The 24,927-nt window shown below is 47.8% G+C and overlaps 1 protein-coding gene across 3 annotated transcripts in view; it reads right to left on the reverse strand.

Annotated features, from left to right (window-relative positions):
* Positions 1 to 24,927, reverse strand: part of CACNA2D2 (calcium voltage-gated channel auxiliary subunit alpha2delta 2) — a 226,548-nt gene that overhangs the window by 126,321 nt on the left and 75,300 nt on the right. For all 3 annotated transcript variants that reach the window (XM_074879544.1, XM_074879543.1, XM_074879542.1), the window contains exon 3: positions 14,303 to 14,419. In XM_074879544.1, coding sequence (XP_074735645.1) covers positions 14,303 to 14,419 — 117 coding nt within the window. The remainder of the gene's footprint in view (positions 1 to 14,302; positions 14,420 to 24,927) is intronic.

Consider the following 24,927-nt stretch of genomic DNA (forward strand, 5'->3'; position numbering starts at 1 on the left):
TTAGCAGGGATGCTATTACAGCTCAGGTTTTAGGGATGCTCAGCACAGAGGCAGCAAAGCAGCTACGCAGAATGGGACCTTGCAGAGGTTCTGGGTTTGAGTAGGGGCTGGAGGTGGGAGGGACAGAAAAACACTAATATCGAGGCAGTGGGGACTACCTGCATTAGTCTGTATGCAGAATAAACCTGGCTCTTCAGAGGCCAGAGGTTATGGTAAAAATAGCTCTACACACATCTAAGGGTTAAATCCAGCCAACTTTCTTCTTGCCACTCCAGATACTGAGTGCTGTTCAAATATTCGTGCAACATTCAAAAAGAGCCGAGTTCTGACCAAACCCACAAGCTGGTTTGGAAGCAGGAGGTTTGCTGCATCCAAACACCCCTCCCCAGTCACAGATTGCTCTTCTGTTTGCATTTCCATACCATGCTCGCTGTGCACAGCGCAGGGGGCTGCAGCCTTCAGATGGCACTTGCAAAGCAACTGCTTCTCCCAGCATCTGGCCTGTGATGTGCTTTGTGGTTACCTAAACCAGGATGGTAGATCACAGAATCATGGAATCATCTAGGTTGGAAGGGACCTTGAAGATCATCTAGTCCAACCGTTAACTAGCACTGACAGATCCCAACTATACCAGATCCCTCAGCGCTATGTCAACCCACCTCTTGAACACCTCCAGCGATGGGGACTCCACCACCTCCCTGGGCAGCCCATTCCAATGCCTGACTACCCGTTCTGTAAAGAAATACTTCCTAATATCTAGCCTAAACCTTCCCTGGCACAACTTGAGGCTGTTACCTCTTGTCCTATCACTTATTGCTTGGTTAAAGAGGCTCATCCCCAGCTCTCTGCACCCTCCTTTCAGGTAGTTGTAGAGGGCGATGAGGTCTCCCCTCAGCCTCCTCTTCTCCAGACTAAACAACCCCAGTTCCCTCAGCCGCTCCTCGTAGGACATATGCGAAACAATGCAACTCTGAAGTCCAAGTCTGGTGGGAGATGACGACTGCTGTTTTCTCTGGCATGCCACATCAAATGAACAGCCGAGGAAACAGAACAACTTTTTCACCGATCCATATCAACGGTGGACAAATATCTCTAGGTAGACAAATACCTCTAAAACTAGGAGGAAAGGATGGAAAGGGCTGGGTTAGAAAAAGGGATGCTACGGTATCTGAAAGGAAGAGCTAAGAAAAGAGTTGGCACCTACCCAGTGCTTTCTTTTGCTTGCAGACTTAGCACTAAAAGTAAGATCATAGACAAAAAATGTAACTAGAGCAAAATATTTAAGGAACAATGCTCATGGGAGAGAGGAAGGGAAAGAAGAAAGTCAACATGTGCCAGAACTGAATTTCAGTTTTGACACAAAATCCTTAGGGCAGTTGTTTTAAAGCCACACTTGGGGAACAGGGTGTTCCCCAGGACTCCCAACTGGGACAGACACCCTGAAAGGGTTTCTGCCCCATGCACAGGACACAGACTTCTGAGCTGGAGCTTCTGTGACAAGGTCCACATGGCACATCATTGCTTGGTTATAAAAGCTGACGTGCTATGGGAGAGTCTGCACCAAAATCAGGAAATCATCCTTTAACTCAGCCAGGCAGGAGGTGCCCCGGAAGAAAACCCTGAAGCTGGCAGTCTGCCCTCAGCTAAGGCTCAAAGACTCTTCATAATTTTTAAGTGTGTTTCCAAATCTGCAGTCAAATCCTACACCTTCCCTCTTTTTTGCTACAATAAACTTTATCTTAGAATGTAATCTAGTAATAAAAATGGTTTTAAAGTGATCTGACAAGAACTAGAAACCCCATTTCTTTCAGAGTGACAACTCTATTTACAGCAGCACATACATATACTCTGTTTTATATTCCACATGCACTCCAGGCCCTCAATATTTGGGATATATCCTTTCCATCCACTTGCAAGAATCAATTTCAACAGTGAAAAGAAGTTCCTCAGCAGGCAGAAGGTAGGAAGAAAGATTGCTTCTAACATTGGGGTGTCTGCACATCTCCCAGGACAGGGGCATGGAGGGACAAGCAGCCTCCTCTCTTTCACGAGAGTGTCTTGCTGCACTTGAGCAACCCTCCCAACTCCAGTGGCCACTGTTTAGCAAGCTCCACGTGCCCATCCTGAATGGGCCAGAGCGCTGCTTTGGTTTAGGGGAGGTGCAAAACAGCTGGGCAACATCATGCAGGGAAAAGATTTAAGGATGCATTCAACTAACTTTCAGAAGGGTGCATTTCAGATTTTCTGCTAAAAAATTTCACATTCAAAGCCTGAACTGGTAGGGAACAATAGTGCCAAACCCAAGCAGAGCAGAGAGAAGGAGCTTTGAGCTCCAGGGAGATGTTATTGTAGTAACCAGGCATGAAGGACACCTTGTAGCTAAAAGTCCCAGAACTTAATTAGGAAGCACAGCTCTTGTTCCCAGGTGTATCAAAGACAAAGTATGATCTCTCCAGGCCTCAGTTTCCCCATGCATAAAGCTAGAGGAGTCAAATACATCTATCCTAAGGGAATTCATCATGTGCTAGAATGTGCTCGGGAAGCCAAACTACCACCACCTTGAAGTTTGCTTATCTGCTTCCACACTCATCCAAGAGCACGGTTGCTTACCTTCTCTTCCCCATCGTGGTTTCCCACTAACCCCCAGAGTTGCAAAGCTCAACATCTTTTCCCATAATCTTATCCAGCTTCCTCAATTACAGGCACAACAACAGAGACATCTTCATTTGTGCGAGTGGAGACCGAGGCATGGCTAAGATTAGCAATAGGAACGGCACAGACTAGCTTTTTCCTCCCTATATAATTAGCTGATATAAGAGCTGTGCCATCTACTGGCATGCAACATGAAACACTGCTCCCAGCACAACTCCAATAAAGTAGTTGTTGCTACAGCAGCTCTTTGTGTAGGGCTGAGGTGGGATTTCAACTCGCACGGTTTACAAGTAGCAGCACACAGAAGGCAAACATGGGATGGCCAAAGACAATCGTTGGTTTTGCAATGCCAAAGCCAGGCGATCGTCCACAGACAGGCACAGCCCTGCCGGTGCTCATGGGAGCCCTGTGCTACCATCCCAGTCTGGAAAGGGTTGTTCAGCCCCAGTCCTTATAATCCCCAATTTGCTAAGGAATTACTGGCTTTACTTAAAGGTGTTTGTTTCTTTCTTTTTTTTTTTTAATTTTCATGCCTGCAGAAAAAACACCCCACCATTTAAATTTAACTTTAATTTCCGTTATTGTGCTTAAAGTTTTGGGAAGAAATTTTGGCAGGGACAAATAGTGACCTCCAGTCAGCAGCCCTGCACAGAAAACTGGAGTTGCTACTTCCATCAAACCTCTAAGAGTACTTCCAACAGCCTTTACTGCCATGCTCCTTGGTCACTTTCAGGGACACAGAGTATCTGAAGCAGTAGAGGAGGGACAGAAAGCACGGATGTAAAGCAGAAACACCAGCCCAGAAAACCAGGGGACTCTGGCAGGCATGGTCAGAGACTTGCAAAGCCCAGGCTGGGTTCCGGTTGAGCTCCCGTGCCCTCGCAGGTGCTGCTGCACCTCAGCTCCGTGCCCATGGCGCTGCTCCTGCTGCCAGCTCCCCCACCTAACCCGGTTCCAACCCCACACATCCCAGTTCAGCCAGCTGCTCCACAAGCACCACCAGGCAGGCAGGCAGGCGCACGGTTAAATATTTTTGCTCGCATCTGTTTCATCTTGCTTTCACTTCAGATCATGCCTGTGAACGCTGACAGATTTCTCATCACAAGGCTGTATTAAGCTGCTTTTTAATTGCATTTTGAGGGACCCAAAGGCCAACAGGCAGAAGGGCATTTTATTTTTTCCAAGGAACATTATTTTTATTGTAGAGGCAGGAAAGGTTTTCATTAATCCCCAGCAAGCAGACAGCTTCCACGCAGCATGCTGGCTGCAGGGATGGCCGGTCCAGAGGACCAGGGTGATTTGAGCACTGTCTGCTGGAATACCATGGGCTCACAACAACTCCTCTTTAAAGAGCAGATCACAGGCTTTGGCACTAAACTTGCATTAAATTGATACAATCTCTTTAATGTTATCTCTGGCTCTTTATCACAGTTGTGTATGTGCAATTTACATTCTTGTCGCCTTTTTTTTTTTATTAAGATTTGCTAGATCCTTATCACAGATATTTTACACATTGTTGTAGTGTCACTCAAATATTTAATGGACATCAGCTGCTCTGGGAATATGTAATAGCTCCTTACTATGGGGTAGGGCTGGATGCTGATGGGTTTCAGGCTCACCCCATTAAAGCTTCGGCAAATGCAAAGCAAAGCTACGTGGAACAGAAAGCACGGTCCCTGCTAGACACCAGACTACAAGACAGGGAGCACGCTAGCGTGCCAGCTTGTGTATAACAGCACAGCAGCACTCGCCCAGAGCCAAGCTAAAGGCTTATTATGCAAGCCATCTTCATGACTGCCTCCTGCCCTTCACCTGCAGCTATCCTTGCTATTCAAGTCATAGGACTCTCGTGCAGAGACCTACCGAGATAAACTGTGCCAAAGCTGATCTGGGTTTCGTGGGCTGCAGAAATGAGACTTGCCAAATCCACTTTCCTTAGGAAAAGAAGGCGGGATTTGAAGAGAGCTTTTGAGACAAAAAAGCTTCATGCAAGTCCATTAACCTCCAGAACCAAGCCTCCACCCCCTCAATCATTAGAGTCTTTAACTTCACTACTTGTCCGTAAACAGAGCTATACAAATAATTGATTTTTATTTCAACCAGGGGATGAAACCCTTAAAAAAAATAATCCTCATTCTACCTGAATTGAACTCAAAATGATTCACTTTTTCTTCTCAGGTCAATTATTTCCATTCAGTATAAGAGCCTTCCATCCCAGATGACGCATTTCAAACATTCAGGGAGAAAAACATGAAACAAGAGAATAAATTGGTGGGAGCCTTTTCTGCCCGAGATCTTGGGCTTCAGAGAGCTCTTCAAGGACATACAGCAGTACAGAGGGCAGGGGCCGAACTCCCAGGGACTGAGAGCAGATCTGTAAGCACAGAGGTAGACACTCCCTGCAAAACTACAAGCAACCCCAGGGAAATAAAGATCCTCACCCTCTCCCACCATGCACAGATTATGAAGCCACAGGGCAAGCCACAAAAGCAACTCTAGCTACCAAACTGCCATGAAAATGCATTTTCTCATGCCAAAACCAAGGAAATTCAAATAAATCCCTTTTTCAGTGACATGGTTTCTTTTATTTTGCTATCATTGCAAACATTTCTTCCCGACATGTTTAAAGGTTGTTTTATAAAGAATTAAATGGCAATTCTCTTCCCTAGCACCAATTGCCTGGGAGACCCGCTCCTCTATTGCATCGCTCACCATTCTTATATCTATATATGTCAATATAGATAGACTAGTAAGTCTTACCCATCTTTTACCCTTTCAGCCATCCCCAAATGCATCCCCTTAGTGCACAGAATAAGGTGGCCCTGCCAGGCCCCAGGAGCTCAAGAAAATAAGGACCAAGCTGATGGATCCAAGCTGAGACAGCAAGAACTACAACTGCTGCAAATCCCTCGCCAACACTAGTGGCTTTGGTTACCTCCACCTCTGCTGAGAGGATACTCCTGTGCTGGAGAAACCAGGAAAAACTGAAAAACAACATGCAACTGCTGTCAAATACACACAGTTTCAGGAAGGGAAGTAAAACGCCCATTAAGGGCTATTTCATCCTTCTCTTTACTTGGTCTCAGAGGTCCCTGGGTTCCTCACACTGTAGGGTGCAGAAAGACAGAGCATGAATAGCAATTAAACCCTCAAAGAAAGGTAAGTTTACATTACAGGGGTTCATAGTCTTCCTCCCTGTGCGTGCAAACCAGCCTGGCAGCGCTTAGAGAGCAAGCACGATGGCAAACTTTGCTCAGGCTAAAAGCCCAGCTAAAGCTCCCAGCATTGCTGCGTGACCTCAGCCCTGGACTCAACGCAGGGACTGGCAGCATGTTGCAGCTCCCCTTGACACGCCCCAAAGGGAAGATGCTCTGGGACAGCGTGGAGTCCATAAGCCCTAAATAAATCCCTAGGCAAAGTCATCAGGTAGAGAGAGAGTTAAGTGGTACAGACCTGGAGCATGAGAACCAGTGTAAGTTCACCTCCTGGCTGCCAGGGTAAGGGACCAGAGGGATATTTCAGTTTTCTGGAAGGGGAAAGGCAGGAAACTATGTATTTGCACGGGAAAAGTAGGGAAACTCCACTCTGGGTTGGAAAGCTATACTAAGAGACATCAGCTCATTTGCAGAACTGGTGTTGCCTACTCTTTTGCTCTAGGCCCTGAGAGGTCATCCCAAAACAACCCAGAGAGGTCTCTTCTCTGAACAACAACTGTCCAGACTTCTTACAGCGAGCACCCAGAAACAACAGCCTCAATCTACCAAGGGCGAGAGAGGACAAATGTTTCTTCATTCCTTCTTTAACAACAGCCAGAGAAGCCCACGGTGCCTGAAGCCTGACAGCATGCATACAGGGCTAGTGACCTGCTATGGAGACTTACTGAATGTTTTATCAGGTCAGGACCATGGCTTTTCACTTCCCCATCCATGACTCCAGATGTATTTGAAATACTGAAGCCGCACCTTGCACGGGTGCCCCCAGATGGGATCGTCCCAGGAGCCCTCTGACCTCCAGTGTGGCGGTGCCGGGAGAGGCAGCGGCAGGAGCCCCTGTGTCCTCACAAACCTCCACAGCCACGGAGTGCACCAGGCAGCTTACGAAGTTGTAAAGCCCATCAGGCTGGGCTGCTGCCAAGCATTCATGGGAGAAGAAAGGGAAGCGTTCAATATAATCTGCATGAAAGTACAGGAAGCCCTAAATCGTGTTAGTGCTATTAAGAAAGCTGGTTACATTACTCGGCAAACTGGCCCAATACAGTTTTGATAGACTTGTTACAAACATCTGATTGTCCCTGATTAGATTAGACAATAAACCCCCATCCTGGTGTGCGGGCATTGTTTGACTCCCTTCTGCAATCTGTAAATTAGAATTCCAGACCTGGGAGATTGGATTCAAATTGGATTACTGGAGCAGGTCCAGGGCAAGAACAATCATGAGGCAGGAGAAGATACACATACACACAAATGAATAAATAAATAAATATATGAGGACAGTCAGTCTGGATCTGATTAGGAGTGAATTAAAAATAGAATTAAAAACAAAAGCCACCAACCAGCAATTAGCAAAGAAGTGGGAAGAGGAATGGATTTGTCACTATGAATTAACAAAGCACAGAGATCATACCTTTACATGTTTTGTACTTCAGTATGTGCAAGATTGACGTTGGTCATGGTCCTTCCTCCACGAATACAAGAGCTCCTGTCCATGCCCGTGTGGCTGGAATGGGATGGGTGTGTACAGGGCAATGAAGCCCCACATCCCACCAAAATCAGAAGCTGCATCTGAGCTCACCTGAACTATCCCTTTTTCCTTCCCCTTTTTTGGACATTGGTCTGGGACCCAGAAGGCCAGGGTGTGACCACCGGTTGCCTTCTGACGTGACCAGAAGTCCCACGACAGGTAAAATCCAGGGGCTGTATTGCACCGCAGCAGGAAAATCCACCAGGGCCACATGTGCAGCACTGCATGTGGCAGCCCAACCCAAACCCTGGATGCTCTGCAGCTCAGGAGAGACCTCTAGTTAAACACACCACCAACTTGGCCAATGAGTGCCTGGAAGAACTTGCTTCAGACAGCTCAGCGAGATGGCAACAGGACCTTGCACTACCAGCAGTGGAGGAGAAATCCAGTACGGCCCCAAGGCTGCTCCTGCTGAATACTGACACCCTTGCTGCCTGCCCTGAAGACCGCATGTCACCAAGACCAGGGGACAGCAACACCCCCAACAGTGAAGGAGGGCAGAGAAAGCCGCCGTGCTGGCACTGCCTATTTCCTACCAGCCCACGCCGTGACAGAGGTCAGCGCCTCTGCTGTCGAGAGAGGAGGGAGTGGGGGGATGCTCTGAACTGGGCTGAGAGATGCTTTGCTGCATGCCAATTTTTGCAGCTCTTCAGACAAATGAAACCTTTTATTGTCCCTATCAGGGAGCAGAAGAGCTGATAAAGACTCCGTTCACCACATACCTGCAAGGGAAATCTCAGGACTATCAGAATTGTTAAAGGGATAAACCTGTCCAATTAAATCCCCTCTTCACTCTTGATATATGCTTGTGCCAGATGTAAATGGAGCTTGGAACTAGTCCCAGCTGAACAGTAATGCACTGAGCATTCAACCGGGACTAAAAGCACAACCAGCCTGAGCTCCTACCTCCCATGAAGCCCCTGCTGACCAGCTCTCACCCCCGAGAAGCCAGCTTGGTAAGTACTTCGTGGTAGCGCACCAAACTCCTGCCTTGCCCTCCATCAGAGGATCCTAAAGCACGGTCAAGTACTAACTGCACCATCAGAACGAATATGCAGGAAATCAGAGACAAAACTGAGAAATTTGGTTTAGGCAGTACAAACCCCCAAGCCTTACTCATCTCCAGATCAACCATCTTCACCCAACACCAAATCTCAGCTCTTCCAGTCACCTTCCCTTAGGATCCAAGGTAAAGGAAGATCGGAATGCCACAAACTCCTAGACTTGTGTTCACCCAGGCTTTGTAGCCACAGGAAACCCAGTTTGACATCCCTGAAGTATGCTTTCAAAACACAGAAAATCCCCAGAGTCTTGTCCTTTGTATTCAGTTTACTGCCAAAAGAAAGTCTAATGTCAAGTGTACTTTTTCCTCCTCTTGTTATAGGAAAATCTGAAAGTCTTCTGTGAAATGCATGGTGAGTTCCTACACCTAGCTCCTGCACCTTAGCTGAAGGAACAGGGGCCTTGAACCCTCCTACCAAACCCCTCCTTTCCCCAAAATGTTCATTCCACGCTGGAGCTAAATACATAGCAACAAAAATATGCAGTTAAATTCCACAACAACAGAATAAACAAACCCGACAAACTTTTCTCTTCACTACTGGTAAGTGCTGTTAGTTCTCTCATCGCCAGTCATGCAAGTTGCACCCAACCTACTACATATACAGACATCTACGTAAAATACACACACACACATAATACACATTATAAATTCTCTAAGACATGAAATGCTGCTTTGCTACACTTCTGCCCAATGTGTCCTATTTGCTACTGCATGCAGCTGAGGTCCACTGGAAATATAACAAACTACACCTTAAGTCAAAAAATGTTGTCGGTGATGTACAATATCCAAAACTAAAACAGCTCTTTTGAAAAAAATACCAGCCCAACCATGTCACCAGCATCCCATGGGGGCAATGTCAGAGCCCGCAGACATTTGTACCATGTTTTATGGATCAGAAGGCCTCTTTTTAGAGATGGGCGAAGACCACCAGCACAGACAGCAATCTTTAGGCCGGTCATGGTATATAAATAGCTCACTTCAGGGCATAGCCCACTCAGTAAACTGTGGGATGTGCTGCTTGCAGGAGGCAAAGCAAATTGTCTGTGGTTAAATATGTGAAGGATGAAGTAGTCAGCATCCAAAAGCAGCCTTCACAAGAACTGTATAAAAAGTAGAAACAAGCCTAAAACATAGCCTAGGATCTAAAATTTCTTTCTCTCAGCCTCCTCCTCCATCAAATCACAACTCCCTTTTCCCCCAGTCTGCAGAGCTTCAGGAAAGGATAGACTCCAAGGCATTGTTCATGCACTTCACCTAGTATTATAGAAGAATCAGATCTGGGGTGCCCGTAGAACTGAAGCGGGGTGGGGAGCATCCTCCTAGATCCTCGACCGCAAGCAATGACCTCCTCTTGTTTCCCTGCCACCTTTTCACTGCAGTGATGCTTTTGCAGCAATAGAAAAATTTCCTGAGGTGCTGGGATTGTGCAGCAGAAATGATGCAGCCACCCCTCAAGCCACTTCCACCAATGCTTTCTGAAGTCTTTCATCACCTTAGCAGCCCCCTTGCTGCCCTCTCACTTTGATCCATGCTGTTTGGCACTGCTAGAACAGGTGAGGAAGTGGGGCTGGGCTGCTGAGATCTTCTTGGTGGCCACAAGCAGCAGACAGGTGGGGCATCCAGGGACATGTCGTGGCAGGAAGGAGCAGCCCGGGTCTGCTGGCAGAGCATGAAGCAGGAATGGCAAACATCATGGGGAAGGGAAGAAGAGATGCCCTTGTGGTCTGGGTGCATAGAGAAGGCAAGGGGCTAGATTTGATGGCAAGGGAGGCTCCTTCCCGTGCTTTTCATCTTTACAGCTTCATTTTCTTTCTGTGGAGAACTGGCTCATCTTCACCAGCCTCACCAAACACTGCCACTGAGGCTGTAAAGGAAGAGAATTCCCTACAGGTGAATTGGGGAATCCTAGAAAGGTTACACAGAGAGAAGAAAAAGGAAGAGAGAAAAATGTCCCTTGGGTTTGGGAATCCAAAGCTGGCAGCTGCCCCGTGTCCACCCCCACGTGATGGCTTCGCCCTGACTTGCTCAGTGCTCCACCAGCAGCAAACTCCAACAGTTGGTCTCCCGAACAAGCTCACCAAAGAAGCCCTAGCCAGCAGGTACACATCTCTCTGGGCACATACAAAGGCAATGAAGGGTCCAAATGCACTGAAAGACTGAAGAGAAAGGAAATTTAAGTAAAAAAAGTGGCAAAAGCATCTATTTGGCAAACAACCAACCTGTTGAATTTCAGTCTTAGATGATGTGGAGCCACAAACCAGCCATCTGTGATTCCCAGCACAAGGCAAACAGAACATGGATTTGGCAACCTCATTTCTTTCCACACCTGAAGGAAGATGTCTGTCTTAGCCCTAACAAGGGCAAGCTCATGAGCATTGAAAAGAAGAGCCTCTTAAACTTCTTCCCAGTCAGGCACACACTTACTGTTTCCTTACACCTCACCTGTAGTGAGATCCCTGGACCTTCCCCACAATGCAATACACTGGATAAGTTTAATGTCATCTCCTTCAGGAGTTACTCCATCTTAGCAATATCTTTTATTTCCATTTCAAAGGAGAGTAGCTGTAGTTTTGGTATTGAAGACTATCTCTTCTACCTCCTCTCCTGCTAAAGCTTGGGAATAAAAGGCAGCTGGAACTAACTGCCCAAAGAAAACTGTGAGGGCAGGCTTGAAGCAACGAAATCATCATGGAGAAAGGACACCGGAGGATGCTAGGAAAAAGGCAGTTAGTGCTGATGCAAATCCATGTCAAACAGAGGCTGCTGTGTGGGACACGGGGTAAAAGTCCCCCAAGACCCAGCTCTTCTCTACTGCCAACTGGAAGAGTTGGGGACTGCAAAAAGACCTTCCTAGGAATTTTTCTGTCCCATGATGAGACTGGCATCAGATATGACATTCTGGAACAAAAAGGGAGGGACAGCATCCAAATAACCAGTGCCTTGTAGATGACTTATTTTGGGAAGCAATTACCCTCTGTCACACACCCCTGGCTCCGGCACTCCTCTGAAATGCACGTGGGAAATCAGTGTCCTGCTAGTGTCAGACCCGTGCCACAGCACTGCACCATGGCTGTCAGGGCCAGACACTGAGTTTGGTTTCCTTGTGCTTGATTTTTGCTTCTTAGAAATGCAGGACACGAGGTAAGAAATGATGTATTATTAATAAATGCTCTGCACACAGTTTAACTTTAATAAAGACACATTAATATTTTCACTTAGAAACAGAGGAAAACAGGGTCTTTGATGACTGGACTGAATCACCACCTAATCAGAACAGCCCTCTTGAACCATGTGCCCATGTGTGCCCAAAGGCAAGCTAGCACCTTCCCACAAAGCCACACCAAAGCACAGGCAATATCCCTTCTCCCTCCTGGAGCAAATGAGACAGGGATGCATCTTTTCAGTAGAGTGAGCACACGAGTGACAGACCAAATCATACATCAAGGAGAGGATCCATTTCTCCCTCCTCACCTGCCTTTGCTGATATACGGAGTCCCACCTGACTCAGATGCTGAAAAATATGTTTCAAGAAGTCATCATCACTCTCGTGAGTCATGAGAGAAGGGGAGGAAATGACTCCAGGAGAGATGATTCAACTAAGGGGAGAGTTGAGACAGAAGAAAACACAGGCTGGAGAGTAAAAGCAGCTGTGGGAGCCCCACTGTTTTGAAGGAGCTTAGCACAACATGCAAGAAATTCAGAAGACCCAATTTCTCCTCCTCCCATAAACTTCCACATTTCCAGATTTTGTTGTCAGTACCACCAATCCAAGACGTCAAGAATTTACATGCAAGCTGGATGTAGGAGACTGCTCCATCCAGTGACTCCGCTCTGACGGAGTCCTCTTGAAAGGGCTAATTCAGGTCAACAGAACATTGTTGTCACTACAATAAAACAGCACCAAGTGCTTGTTATCTAACCAGCACTGCCAGAATCACTCCTTTGTGTCAGGTCCAGCATCAGGCAAACCCTGAACAGTGCACCAACCAGTCCTGCCCAAAAACCCAACAAAAAGGAAGTCAAATTGGAAGATGAACAAGGTTATTTGTACCACAGACACAGTCCTACCCTTGACCGAGCACTAGAAGATGCACAAACTCTCTATAAATCTGTGAGTCAGAGCAAAGGGTAAGAAAAAACACAGTTACCAATCAGCTGAAATTCAAATGGCATAGTGGAAACCACCCAGCACAGTCTTGCTGTGTAACTCAGTGTTATTATCCTGCCCATATACCACCTCAGCCACACGTTGCCCAGGTGTGTATAAAGTTTGCAATGAACTTCTATCAACTGTGCCTTCCTCCAGCATAGGTGATGCACATCTCTGGAACATTTAATAGATGATATATGCTCAAGCACGCACACAAAATGTATGAACACAGGGATGCAAACTCATGTTATGAAAAGAGCTGGTCTCCCTGGTCTTCACTTCCACAAACCCAAATGCAGTGCTGACAATGTCCATCTATTTAGTCCCACTTCAGCTCCTTCCATTCAAGCTAAACCACTTTGTGCGAGTCCCAAATAGGACTAACCTTTGCCTCCCAAAGTCAAGAACTGAATACACAACAATCTTCTTCACCCAAATCCCTACAGTTACCTTCTTCATCAGTCACTGCAGACAACCACATACCATCCTGACACTCAGGCCAGCCCTTGACCACCCTCGACTCAGATCCTATCAGGTCTTGAGACTCCTGGCCTTCATGGGTGTCTTGTCATTCCTTCTGTGTACTTTCTCTGAGCTGCTACTTCTTACCTAGCCATGGAGATAGGTCACTTCCAAACAGGAGGGGCTTAGTTACACCTCAGTTATTGCAACACCCCTTCCCTCACCATGGCACTCTTCCCTGTGCTCCCATTCCTGCCTGTGAGGTTGCAGGGTGATCAGATCTTTTTGGCTACAGTCCCTATGCTGACACAACAGCCCTGCTACCTGCTCCGAGCCTTCTCCTTGTCTATTGCCCCGCAGAAGCCTTTCCAGTTAATCAAGCCGCAAGCCATACGCAGTTGGCCATACTGCCAAATGCCCGTTGCACAACTTCATGCTGCTCGCTACAGTTGGGTATTTGAGCAGACACTACAGCTCCTGGGAGGGAAGCTCTTACATGGCTCCCATATCCCTCTGCAGCAGAGAGGATATCTCCATCTCTCCAGGAAGGCAATTACTTGTCTCCTCCCCGGTAGTAGAGAATGCTGTAGCAGAGCATGGCCCTGCTGCCGCCTCGTTACAGCCACCACTGGGTTTTACTGAGCCGGCACCATGAGCAGGTCACCTTGCTCCACTACAGATAAAATGAATTCATTTTAAAAGGAGTGTTACAAAATAGGATGATAGATTAGAAATGTATGCAGGCACCCACAAGGGCAACTCACACACGCAGTCAATCACAGGATTCAAGTACCAGGCACCAGCACAAACATTTCAGTGCATCCTCTCCTAAACAGGAAAAACCCCACTTGTCTGAAACACTTCCATGAGAGGGACACTGCAGTAACCTTTGCTCCTGCTCACCACACCCCCAGTTAAATGACTGGGCTAAATTTGCTGCCAGCTTTTGCTGTCACTTGTGTTATTGTGGCACCTTCAGGTGTTCACATGCTGGTGAGAGGAGATAAAAAGCAAGAAGATACCTTATAGTAGATCCTCACACAATACGTCCTCGGCTCACACCCCAGACATACTCCAGATGAATCTCTGCAACTGCAGAATGCAGTTCCCAGAAAAGGCCACACAACCATAGGACTTACTTTGAAGCCGAGATCATAATGCTATGCCAGCATCAACCCTCTTCTTTAAACTGAACATATCCATCAAAGGATCAGCACACAGGCCCATCACCTTACCTTTAAAGCACGGACTTTCTTGGCCAAGAGGCTCTCAATGTCCCCTGCGACCTTCTCCACCAATTTCCTGGGCACGTTCTCCTTGACTTCAAACAGGTTTCTATTCTCATTGTAGATCTAAGAAGGGAAACAAGAGAAAGAAAGACAGTCAATATTCGAGAGAAGTACAACAGTCTTCCCACAGAAAAGCTGATCCTCTAACACAGAAGAATTTTAGCAACACGGATTAGGTAACAGCATAGGCTTTGGAAATGAGGGGAACAAGGGAAAGAAATGCTTTGCAACCAGAAAAAAAAATGCTTGACCTGCTGTCCACACCACTGGCTTTACAGCTGCCTGCCTTCATGCTTGCAGGCTATGGGCATCCCCCCTCTTGCTCAAAAGCTGAGTTTCCCACCACACTGCTCACCGCCCTGCCTCTGTCCAGCCAAACCAGAAGCCCAGGCAGAGCCACCACACTTCTTCCTGTGCTCTTCCTTGCCCAAACGCACCCCTAAAGCCCACTGACCTGCTTGCATGCCCCCTGCCCAAGGTCACTTGCTGAATTTTGCAAGTGCAAGCCCAACTCCCTGCCTGCCCGCAGCCCCCTGTGCCCTGCCTGCAGGGTTCATTAGGTGTGGAGACTGGCAGCATCAGTGCAGGCAGGGCAGCCCTGGGCAGAGGCAGCAGTGGGGCTCAGGAACGGGAGCAACAGGATCACAGAAAATAGGATAAAACCTCATCTCTAAGCCAGCCATAGTAATATGGCACCCTCAGGAAATGAGGATTTCTGCAACCAGTCCAGAACTTGGCCAGGCTGCGGTGGGGACAGTGGGGAGAGGCACAGATCTATATTGGGATTACCCTGAAGGCCAGATGCAACTACCTGGATTTGAATGTTTGCACCCAAAGCGTGCAGCTGTGCCCATGGGCCTGCCCTTCCAAGCCACATCACACAGGTGCAGAGGACAACGCCAGCACCAAGGGAAGTGTTACTGGCATCAGCACTGCCCCAACAAGAAGGGCTCAGTTCTACCACAAGACTTTGCAGACACCAACCCCTCAGTCACCTCCTCAGATCACTTTCTGACTTGTTAACTTGGCCTGTCTGCAAACTCAGGTACAACCAACACAGGGTAAAAGAGAAGAGCTTTTTACCATCATCTGAAATTATAGGGGAAAAAAAAAAATATCCTCATGCCTTATCTTTTCTTAAGATACATGAAGAAAACCACACACAGCAAACAGGATTTTGCTTCTCTCCGAATTCTTGGGCTACTTGCAAATACCTGCAATTCCAGACATGAAGACATCCAGCAGCAGAAGACCCTCCAAGGAGAGCTGGACCTCCCCAGGGACGTAGCCAAGTCCATGTTTAACTGCAATTTCCATGCTAAGCATGTCTGGCACCTACCCGAGCTTTCATGATCCTCGGGAGCTGAATCATTGCTTCCCACGGGACAAAAAACCCTCTTTGCTGGAGCTTCATTAGAAGTGAAATACGCTGCCTGTAACTGCTGGTTTGTTGCAGATCTGACCATTATGACAAAGGAAGAGAAACCATTTCTCATGAAACATCTGCCTGCCTCTGCCCTGGCTCTCAGAGCAGCACCCAAACATACACAGTAAACAAGCAGCTTCCACAGGACAAGCATGTACCTCAGAAACCCCCGCATTTTGCCCTGTGCTGGCAGCACGAAGGCAGGACTAAGGAGAGGCTTGGCTAGAGACCCCCACCAGGCTGATTCCACCACAACTGTTTCTCTTGGTAGAGCCAGCAAAAATAAAAGTGCAGGCAGGTCAGTGCCCAGGATCGGATGGCAGCACATCACACAGCTCAAGAACAAGAGGAGACCCTCCTGATATGTTGGGAAGCTACTCACTCCATTCTTTTTCTTCTCCAGACAGTAATAAGCTGGAGCAGGAAGCAACTGTGCTCACTGAAAGGCAGTTGGCAATGAATTCAAAAGCCTGAGCAGAGAGATCCCACCACCACCACCACAGCCTCGCCTTTCCTTTCATGGTGAAACAAAGTGGTTTCTGAGGTTGAAGCCACAGGAGTACACTGGGAGACTAAGCAAAAGGCTGCTCTTTTAGCTTTGCACGGTCCCTCCAGACCTACGAGGTTAATCTTCAGGCTCCAACTTTGCTTTCTGCAGCTCTCGCTGGGGTCCCTGCTCTGCCCGAGCTCCTCTTTTGTTCCACACCACTAGGAAATTCGTAACAGCTCACTTCTCTTGGCAGCCTTGTGTCCACATACACTCCATCCTAGCTCTACTCCAGGTAGCTATTTTTTTTCCCCCAAAAAAGCCCTAAAGGATTCGGGTAACCTGCTCTAGCTGCCAGGATGGTAACCCCCCCTGCCTCTATCAGTGGGGTGGCACACAAAACCTGCTCATTTCTGAAGTAAACAGTATTTCTGTGAGTTTTTGTGGTTACAGATCTGCAAGAGCACAGCCCACGAGCCAAGAGCAGAGACGCAGCAAGTCAAACATCTGCAATCCTCATCCAGTTCTTCAGTCCCTAAGAAACATGTGGAGCATGGCTCCAGTGGTCTCCCAATGGCTCTGCTCTTGCAGGCTCCAGACCTGCTGGTCTTTGAGGAAGGGTAACTCAATCATTAAGTTTTCAGCCAACCTGATTCCAAATGCTTCACCCAAATTGTTTTGGTCCCCAAACCACCCACACTTCACATCAATTTGGCAACTCTTGTCTTATTATAGGTGATAGTTGTGTGAGCGCAGTGACTCCGAAGAGGATGCTTTAGTAAAAGAACACATTTTAGAGGCATCCTCAGACTCCAGCAGAAACGATTTCTAGGCGTTCAGATTAGAGCTCCATCACACCCCAAGCTTTAGACCAAAAAGCATGTATTGCCAATAGCAAAACATCCCGCCCTGGAGAAAAATGTCCCACATCAGCACAGAAAGGGTTAAAGTGAGGAAAGCTCAACACAAAGCAACATTCTCTCATACTCTTCTTTGGGTAAGTAACAGCACAACAAAATAATGTGTTTGGAAGGTGCGCGCTACCTCCAGCTGAGCAGTGGCAATTAGGAAAGCAAAGAGGAGCAATCTTCAAGGAGAAAGCTTTGGGTAAGGAGGGCGTCCTGACATTAGTAATTTCCTATTATGAAACAGAAAGTTGGCTCTTATTGGTTACGGACAGAAATGGTGCCTGTCCACAAGGGAGGAAAAAACAGAAAAAGAAACTAGGAGATGTTCCTCCAGCCCTCCCCGCAGCTGCAGAGCTCCGCAGTCTTCTTGGCTGAACAGTTCATCGGCGTTAATTAGAACAATCCAGCATGAATTAACAGTGACCATATGAGCACAAGAATGTACCAGACAGGCAGGGGAATGAATGGTAGTGCTCCAGGCAATTAAGATAGCTTCGCCCTCTCCATTGTAGCATTTTGTTTTGTGTTGTTCAGAACTTGGCCAGGTTTTACTTATTTAAGGTGACATTTCCCATATTGGGTTTTTCCTTGAGCTGAATTGAAGGGCAGATTTTCTGGCCAAAGACATCCCAATCATTCCTCAGCAATGGCAAAAGCCCTTAGTTTTGTCTAGATTAGAAAGCCATTCTCATTGAAATTCTCCTGTGATCCAGTGCTCTGGGACCTGGATTTGAAATTTCTAACAGCAGTGACCTCAGAGTCAAGAAACCGCTGCTTCTGATTCCACATAGGCACACTCACACCCAGCCATACCAGCACCCTTGGGGAGAAGGGGGGGTGCAGGTTGCATGCTCTTGGTAGACTGGGTTTTACTTTGCAAATCCACAGCCCATCCCTTCAGTCTGCAGATACGCCCAACAGGCAGGGTGAGTGGGTGGCAATGCAGGAACACAAGAGTGAAGCCCAGTCCTGCAACACTCCAGCCATGCTGAAGCAAGATGTCATGCTCCTGCATTAGCCCTGCTCAGTGTGGTTGGCAAACCTGAAGTTACTGGACAGAAGAGGGGCAGCACAGAGCCCCCAGATTTCCTATGGAGATATTAGCCCTCAGGCAGCACAGAGGAGAAAGCTGTTGTATTCAGGGGATGGGGACTGAGATCAAACTGTAAACTGCAAATCTAAATGAAAAGTCTTGGAAGGGCTGAAGCTGGATGCAGCAGCTAGAAGATCCAGTGGAAAGAAGAGTCCAGCAGTGGATGCTAAGGGTGAACTAGTAAGTGGCAAGAGCAGGGAGAAATATTAACATAGGCAAAACAACAGAAAGTACTGAGCTGAGATAAAAAAAAATTAAAAATGATGGTAGCAGGTGGAGGGGAGAAAAATCAAACAGCTCAAGACAACCTGCAACATGAAATATTTAATCCCAAATACTTCTAAGCATAGTGCAATTATAAACAGCTGAGAAGATGATCTAAACCAGCACAGAAGCGCTAAGTAGCCTTACTAAAAAGCAGAGCTGGTAACACAACCAATTGTCAATACACATGCACAGCAGCAACTGTATAACTGAAAAGGCAGATCTGATACTGCCTCAGAACATCCATTCTCTAAATTCACGTTTGCTTTGCTCCTAATGCACAACAAATGATGCTCATCTCTGCTATTAATTCGCTCTGTGCCTATATATCCAGGGAGCTGTCAGGGTTCAGAGAAAGCATTTGCCAGTCCCCAGTTCCCCATGAGTGCACCCAGCACCATGAAACTGGGCAGCCTGAGAAGGACAGAAAAGGGTGCAGAAATACTCCTACGAGCACAGAAATCACTGCTCGATGAGCTGCCACAAGAGGACCCAGCACCTTTCCATGGGTCAAGGTATCTGATGATAAAACATGAAGGAAAATAACAAACTCTGGGGGAGCTCCCTGTATAGCACCATTAGCATGTGTGCCTTTGAGCACCACTATAAGGTAAAAATTGTCTCATCAGCCCCAGCCTTGCTGTTTCCTGCAGGCACTGGCCTCCCCTGCGCAGCAGCAGGGCCAGTCTCCAGCCTCCTGGAGGACACTGATGGGAGGGCTGGGATGGTGGGGTACACATGCAATCCAAAACAGACTCCTCCTCCTTCCCTCTCCCCCCAGCTCCATTTCACATCCCCCAAGAAGCAGCCTTTCCCCAATATCGAGCTATCAGGGGGGCAGGACTCTGCTGTACTTGCACAGCATCATCTCCATGCCATGACTCCCCCGCTACCCTACTTGAAAACAACAACAAACAAAAAGCTGAACCCTAACCGGCAGCTGGCAACCCCAGCAGCCCCCAGGCCCACTGGGCCAGGACACAGGCTATACCCACAGCTCAAACCCCAGTGGGGGTTTGCTTGGGGCCAAGCCCTGCAGCTCCACCAGGAGAGGCTGCAGCACTCCAGCTCTGCTGCAAAGGCGTCTGGTCTGGGTAACAGTCATCTTACAGAAATTATTTTCCCCCCCCCCATATGAATCCAATACACCTGGTTTGGACAGCTGCAGTCCAAACACCAGAGTTTAATCACAGTGCAAACCTGGCATGTTTGCAAAAGAGCAAAGCACTACGTGCAGCAACTGAGCGGGCTGCCTTTCTGCTCCCAGAGCATCATACCTCAAAGCAGGAGCGCTCCAGGTGAGGGAAGCCAAAGAGCAAACTGCACCTCTACAGGCGCGACACACCTCACATAACCCATCGTGCCCCAGAGATGAGAGTCTGCCATGTCATGTCCTACAAAAGCCATATACCAGGAAAATAAAAGGTTTTTCCCACTTGGCATTATTATTAGGCAGGAAAAGCCTCTGTTCAGGGGCATACGTCAAACTCCTGCAGCCAGACCCATGCTGATCAGCTTCATACAGTGACCCAGATACAGTTTCTGCAAAGGGAATTAGTTGGTACAACAAATATCGCAGCAGGATACCTGCCCTTAGGGGCGCTGCTTGCTCAGATGCTAGTCTAGTGCTTCTCCTGGAGCTTCAGGATCTGTTGGTCTCCACCAGACAAGCAGCAGTCTGGCCTGTTTTGAGTCTCACATCACCTACACAGGGTCCTGCCATTTCCCCATGGCTCAGGGTATCATTGAAGAAGAACGGGGGAACCCCTAGGCAGACTTGCTTATGCCTTGGGTACACAGAGCAGACCCCTCTGACGAAGAGAGAGCCTAGAGAAGAATTGCCCAGTAACATAAATGACCGGCAAGAGCACCGTGAGATGATCCAGGCTGAGCAAGGAGCCCTGTGGCTGGGTAACAGGGAAGAAAAGGAGTGCAAAACCCCAGAGATCCTGCTGGAAGATGCAGACTGCTCAGGGCCACAGGCAGAGAGCAGAGACAGCACGATTCCTATCTCACCCCTCATCCCAGCTGCACCTACTGTTGTTAAATTTCATCGTCTGGTGCTTATAGTTCTTGCAACGATGGTAATCATCGTGGTGTCTGTATTACATTAGGAGGATGTCAGCCTCGGCGCAGCGTCAGGGATAATCAAGCAGGCAGTGATAAGAGCGATACTGGCCTCGCTGACAGCCCGCCAGGACAACCGGTGCTGCCTGTACCACGCTGTACTAAGCGCATCACACACCACCGCAGGGACGAGGGGGACGGGACTGACAGAGGGGCAGGGATGGCCTCCTGGTGAAGCAGCCATCGGCCAGGAAGGTGCTAGATCCCTGTTTACTCTGTCGAGGAGTCAAGAGGGTGGAAGGCAAAGGGAAGCAGCCGTAGGCGAGCAGTGGTGCTGCGGTCCAGCGACGGCTTTGCAAATCTACCCCACACCAGCTCCCAGAGCGGGTACCATGGATGCCACCAGCCCCACCGTGCTGCCCGTCGGAGCAGCGTGGGCAGCCAGCTCCCACGGGGCCTGGCCTGCCCCTTGCCACAACCTCTGCGTGGTCCTCACCGAGAGCCGCTGCTCCTGCAGCCTGCAGACGTGCTTCGCATGCACAGGAGGCAAACAGCTTGACATTTACTAACCCCAGCTCCCTCTCTCCTCACGCCGTGCCACTTCCCTGCTGCGCTCCTTCCTTCCACCTACCTAATAAAAAGCAAGCACCCTCCGAGCAGCTCTTCACAGCTCTCCTGCAGAAGCAGGACAGGGAAACATGCAGTTTAGCTGCTCCTAAGGGATGATCAGCTATAATTGAAGCAAACAAACCACAGAACTAAGGTCTCCTTCCTTTACTAAAGGGCCTGATAAAAGACAGCAGTACCACAGAGGACTTCGGGGATAAGCGGGAAGGCTTCCCACTCCACCAGGGATGTGGTGGCAGCTGCTCCAGTGCTCCCTGTCCTGCCCCGTCTGGCACCAGCACCCATGTCTCCCATCCTCTGCGCCACCGGCTGGACTTCTGCTCACTCAACCCAGGATCACGAGCCGTTACAGCTGAGCCTTCAGGCCTGCCAGCCCTGAAGCAGACCTGAGACTGCTGCGCATAATTTAGCAACTAGACAGGGATAAAGGGCTATGCACAGTTAGCCTGGATTATAGAAAACCTCTCCTGGCCTGGAAAGCTGCTTTTAGTCTTCAGCAGCCCAAACCCTTGTACAGGGAGCTCTCAGAGCAACAGAGTGTGGTGGTCGCTTGGGTGTCTGCAGAGACTGAATCTTCTGTACCACACAACTTCAAACTCAGCCTTCTCCTTTCAGATAAAGTGCTATAAAAATAAATCATCACATAGTTGAAAACGTAGGGTCTCAACCAGGGTGGAGCTCTGCCCCAGCACTCCTCTGCACACTCACAGCTGCCTGGATGGCATGGGTCTTGCTGCCAGGTCAGGGCACAAGGCCACCAGAGCCTGCTATGCTGATGTAGGAGAGGGAGAGAACAGCTACAGCATCTCTGACAAGTGCATTCAGAGATCACATGTTCTCTAAAAATATACACTTGCACAGTAAAACAGAAACAAAACAAAAAACCCAACCTAATCCTTGACTCTGGCTGCTCTCTTGGTTATATGGGACGTAACAACAAAACCTTTAATAAGGAAAAAAAAGGTACCTCAACTGCTTTCCTTCAGGCCATATGCAGAAGAGTTTAACCAGTTTGATTATGTCTATACAGAACAGCTGTACTACAGATCAGCATCATTAAAATTCCACCTAGAATGCCCTAGGAGGCATTACACCTAGAATACCCTAGGTGCATCCTAGGAGGGATGCTGTCACAGATAAAGATGTACTATTCTGCTATATTTCAGCTTTATACTATTTCTATCACAATCAGTGCCTCTACACTATGGATTGTACTAGGTTTACCCCATTGTCCCCAAGAGAATGAAATTATGTTGTACCAAAGCAAGAGATAGGTCAGATCAAAAGCTGCATTGATACAGTGGTGCAAATCCTTCCAGAAATACATGCTTGATTTATACTAGTTCAACAGAACTCAATTTCCCAGTGGTTTACCTATAAGCAAGGATTAAAATCAGTTTTGGAATGGATCGTCAGTTTAAACAAAAGAGGTTAAAATGCCTTCTGAGGCAGACAGGCACACGCTCTGCTGAAGCACCACGCTGGACCACCAGGACAAGCTCAGGGGTTGGGAGGAAGGGAACACCAAAGGAGGATTCAGAGGAAGGGAACAGAGCAGCAAGCCCACGTAGGGAGGGAGAGTCTGTGCTGGGACTGATGGCTTCAGAGGGCACGTGGATGAGATGAATGGGAGAAGATGGTAAAGATGGTTAGGGAAAGATAAAGCAAGAAACTTTCTCTGATTCTCAGATCACCTCTGGACTCTATGGCTTCAGCTCTACCTGTCCCTCAGTTGCTGGACTGTTTAAAACTTTGTTTTCCTTTATTGTGCTGCTCCTTTTCCAAGGCTAAATGTTTAGGACACTGAAATTACAAAAGCTAATACAGACCCAGAACAGGATCTCACTGGACTCAGTTTCCCCAGCAGGGAGGAGGAAGGGACCACTGCTGCTATGAGAGAAAGTGGAAAGCGTTTCACCCAGCCTCTTTTGCCAAAGCACTCCAACACCGGCGGTGCCTGGGGCAGGGCTGCTGCAGCTGGGCAGAGGCTACTCCCTGGTTCCTGCAAGCGTACCCCAAGCACGCACAGCTTGCTCTGCATTGAGACATGCAAGACTCTCGGATCCTTAGAGACTTGACTTTAAATAAATAACCAGGCCTCTTTCCCAAAACAGCTTTATCTTCTGTGCCAGAAAAGCTGCTGCTTCTTGTAGGAAGGGCTGTGGAAAAACGCTGTGCAGCCTCTAACACTAAAGCTCCCAGATATATTTTGCAGGCTTTCCTTCTAACTACACAAGAAAAAGAGTAACAATTACCTTGCACTGCCTTTATTCTTATTGATAGCTACCACTGGCCAAATTCAGCGCTCAGCTGCAGTGATGCAAATTTGGGATAACTCCACTGACATGGAATTAAACTAAATCTCTTATTAGAGCTAGAGCGATTGAAATCTAGGCCAGCATAAGTCAGCACTGTCAACAGTTACCCCTACAGTTTTCTGCAGAGTAATGATCTATTTTAAAGAAATTGAACTTTTAGAAACAGCAACTTTGCAATTCTCTTGATTTACCTTCTGATGTAGGTTTTGGGGCTTTCTCTAATCTTCAGAGATTCGTGTTTACAAGCTTTTCTCCCTAATCTCAAGCACTGCAAGCATTTCTGTAAATGCACAGGCTCATTGGAGGCAAGGCTGGAAGAGACCCACTGGTCCAACCCATCCCTCTGGCTCATGCAGAATCCACCTAACCTGCACTGTTCAAAAACCCTGCTCTTACCCACTGGTGGTGGAGAGCCCAGGCTTCCCTGGCTGACGTCCTCCAGTGTCTTCCTAGCCAGCTTGTTAGAATATTGTTACTTATGTTTAATACAAAGTACTCTCTGTTGTGGCATAGCTCATAAAGCTTTGCCTGGTCCTCAGAGGATATGGAGAATAGATTTGTAAGACAGCTTTCTTCCACGCATTTCCAGACTCATCCTTCCTCTTGCTAGTGCTTCCTACTCCCTAAGCCAGGGGGGTCCAGAAACTGAGACTTTAACAAAAATACACCACATACCTGGAGATTTTAATAAAGACGTCACCCTCTGCAAGACCTAGCAGCTGAGGTTTTCAATTTAGTCCCACCTCCAAAGCTTCACCAGCCAGACTTAAGCAGCAGCACCAAACCCTCCAGCCGGGAAACCCAGTCCCAGTTTGTTTTCAGCAGCCTTGGAGGGGTACAGGGGCAGGACCGATATGCACCCACAGAGATCGCACAGGATGTCTTTTCTGAAAGCAACCTCCAGAGATCCAACATCTGAATGGAAAGGCTCCACTAAAAGATTCAGAAACCACTGCAGCATCACGGAGAATAGGATCTCATCAGCTCAAGTAGTCCCAGCCTGCTCAGACACCCTCAACAGAAGGTAGTATCATGGCTGTGTCATTTCTAGCGTAACTATCACAGCTATGTCATTAAGAACAGGTCAGAGGAACATGTTAAGAAAGACATCCAGTGACAGAGATTCCTGTGCCTCACAAGACAAAATGCTCCAGTACTTCACAATCCTACTTGAAAACTTTTTATGATGCCTAAACTGAAATCTCTTGCTGCAATTTAAAACCACATTCTTGGTGGAAAGACCCAGAATTAATGAAGAACAGGCACTTCTGCCTCATGCCCCGTTATATATCTGAATATTTGTCCTACTTCAGTTTCTACTCTTATAGGCTAAAAAAACGCAAGTTCAATTGTTCTCTCCCACAAGTTAATACTTTTCATA

The sequence above is a fragment of the Strix uralensis genome, chromosome 10 (genome assembly GCF_047716275.1).
Source record: "Strix uralensis isolate ZFMK-TIS-50842 chromosome 10, bStrUra1, whole genome shotgun sequence".
In the NCBI taxonomy this organism is placed as follows: domain Eukaryota; kingdom Metazoa; phylum Chordata; class Aves; order Strigiformes; family Strigidae; genus Strix; species Strix uralensis.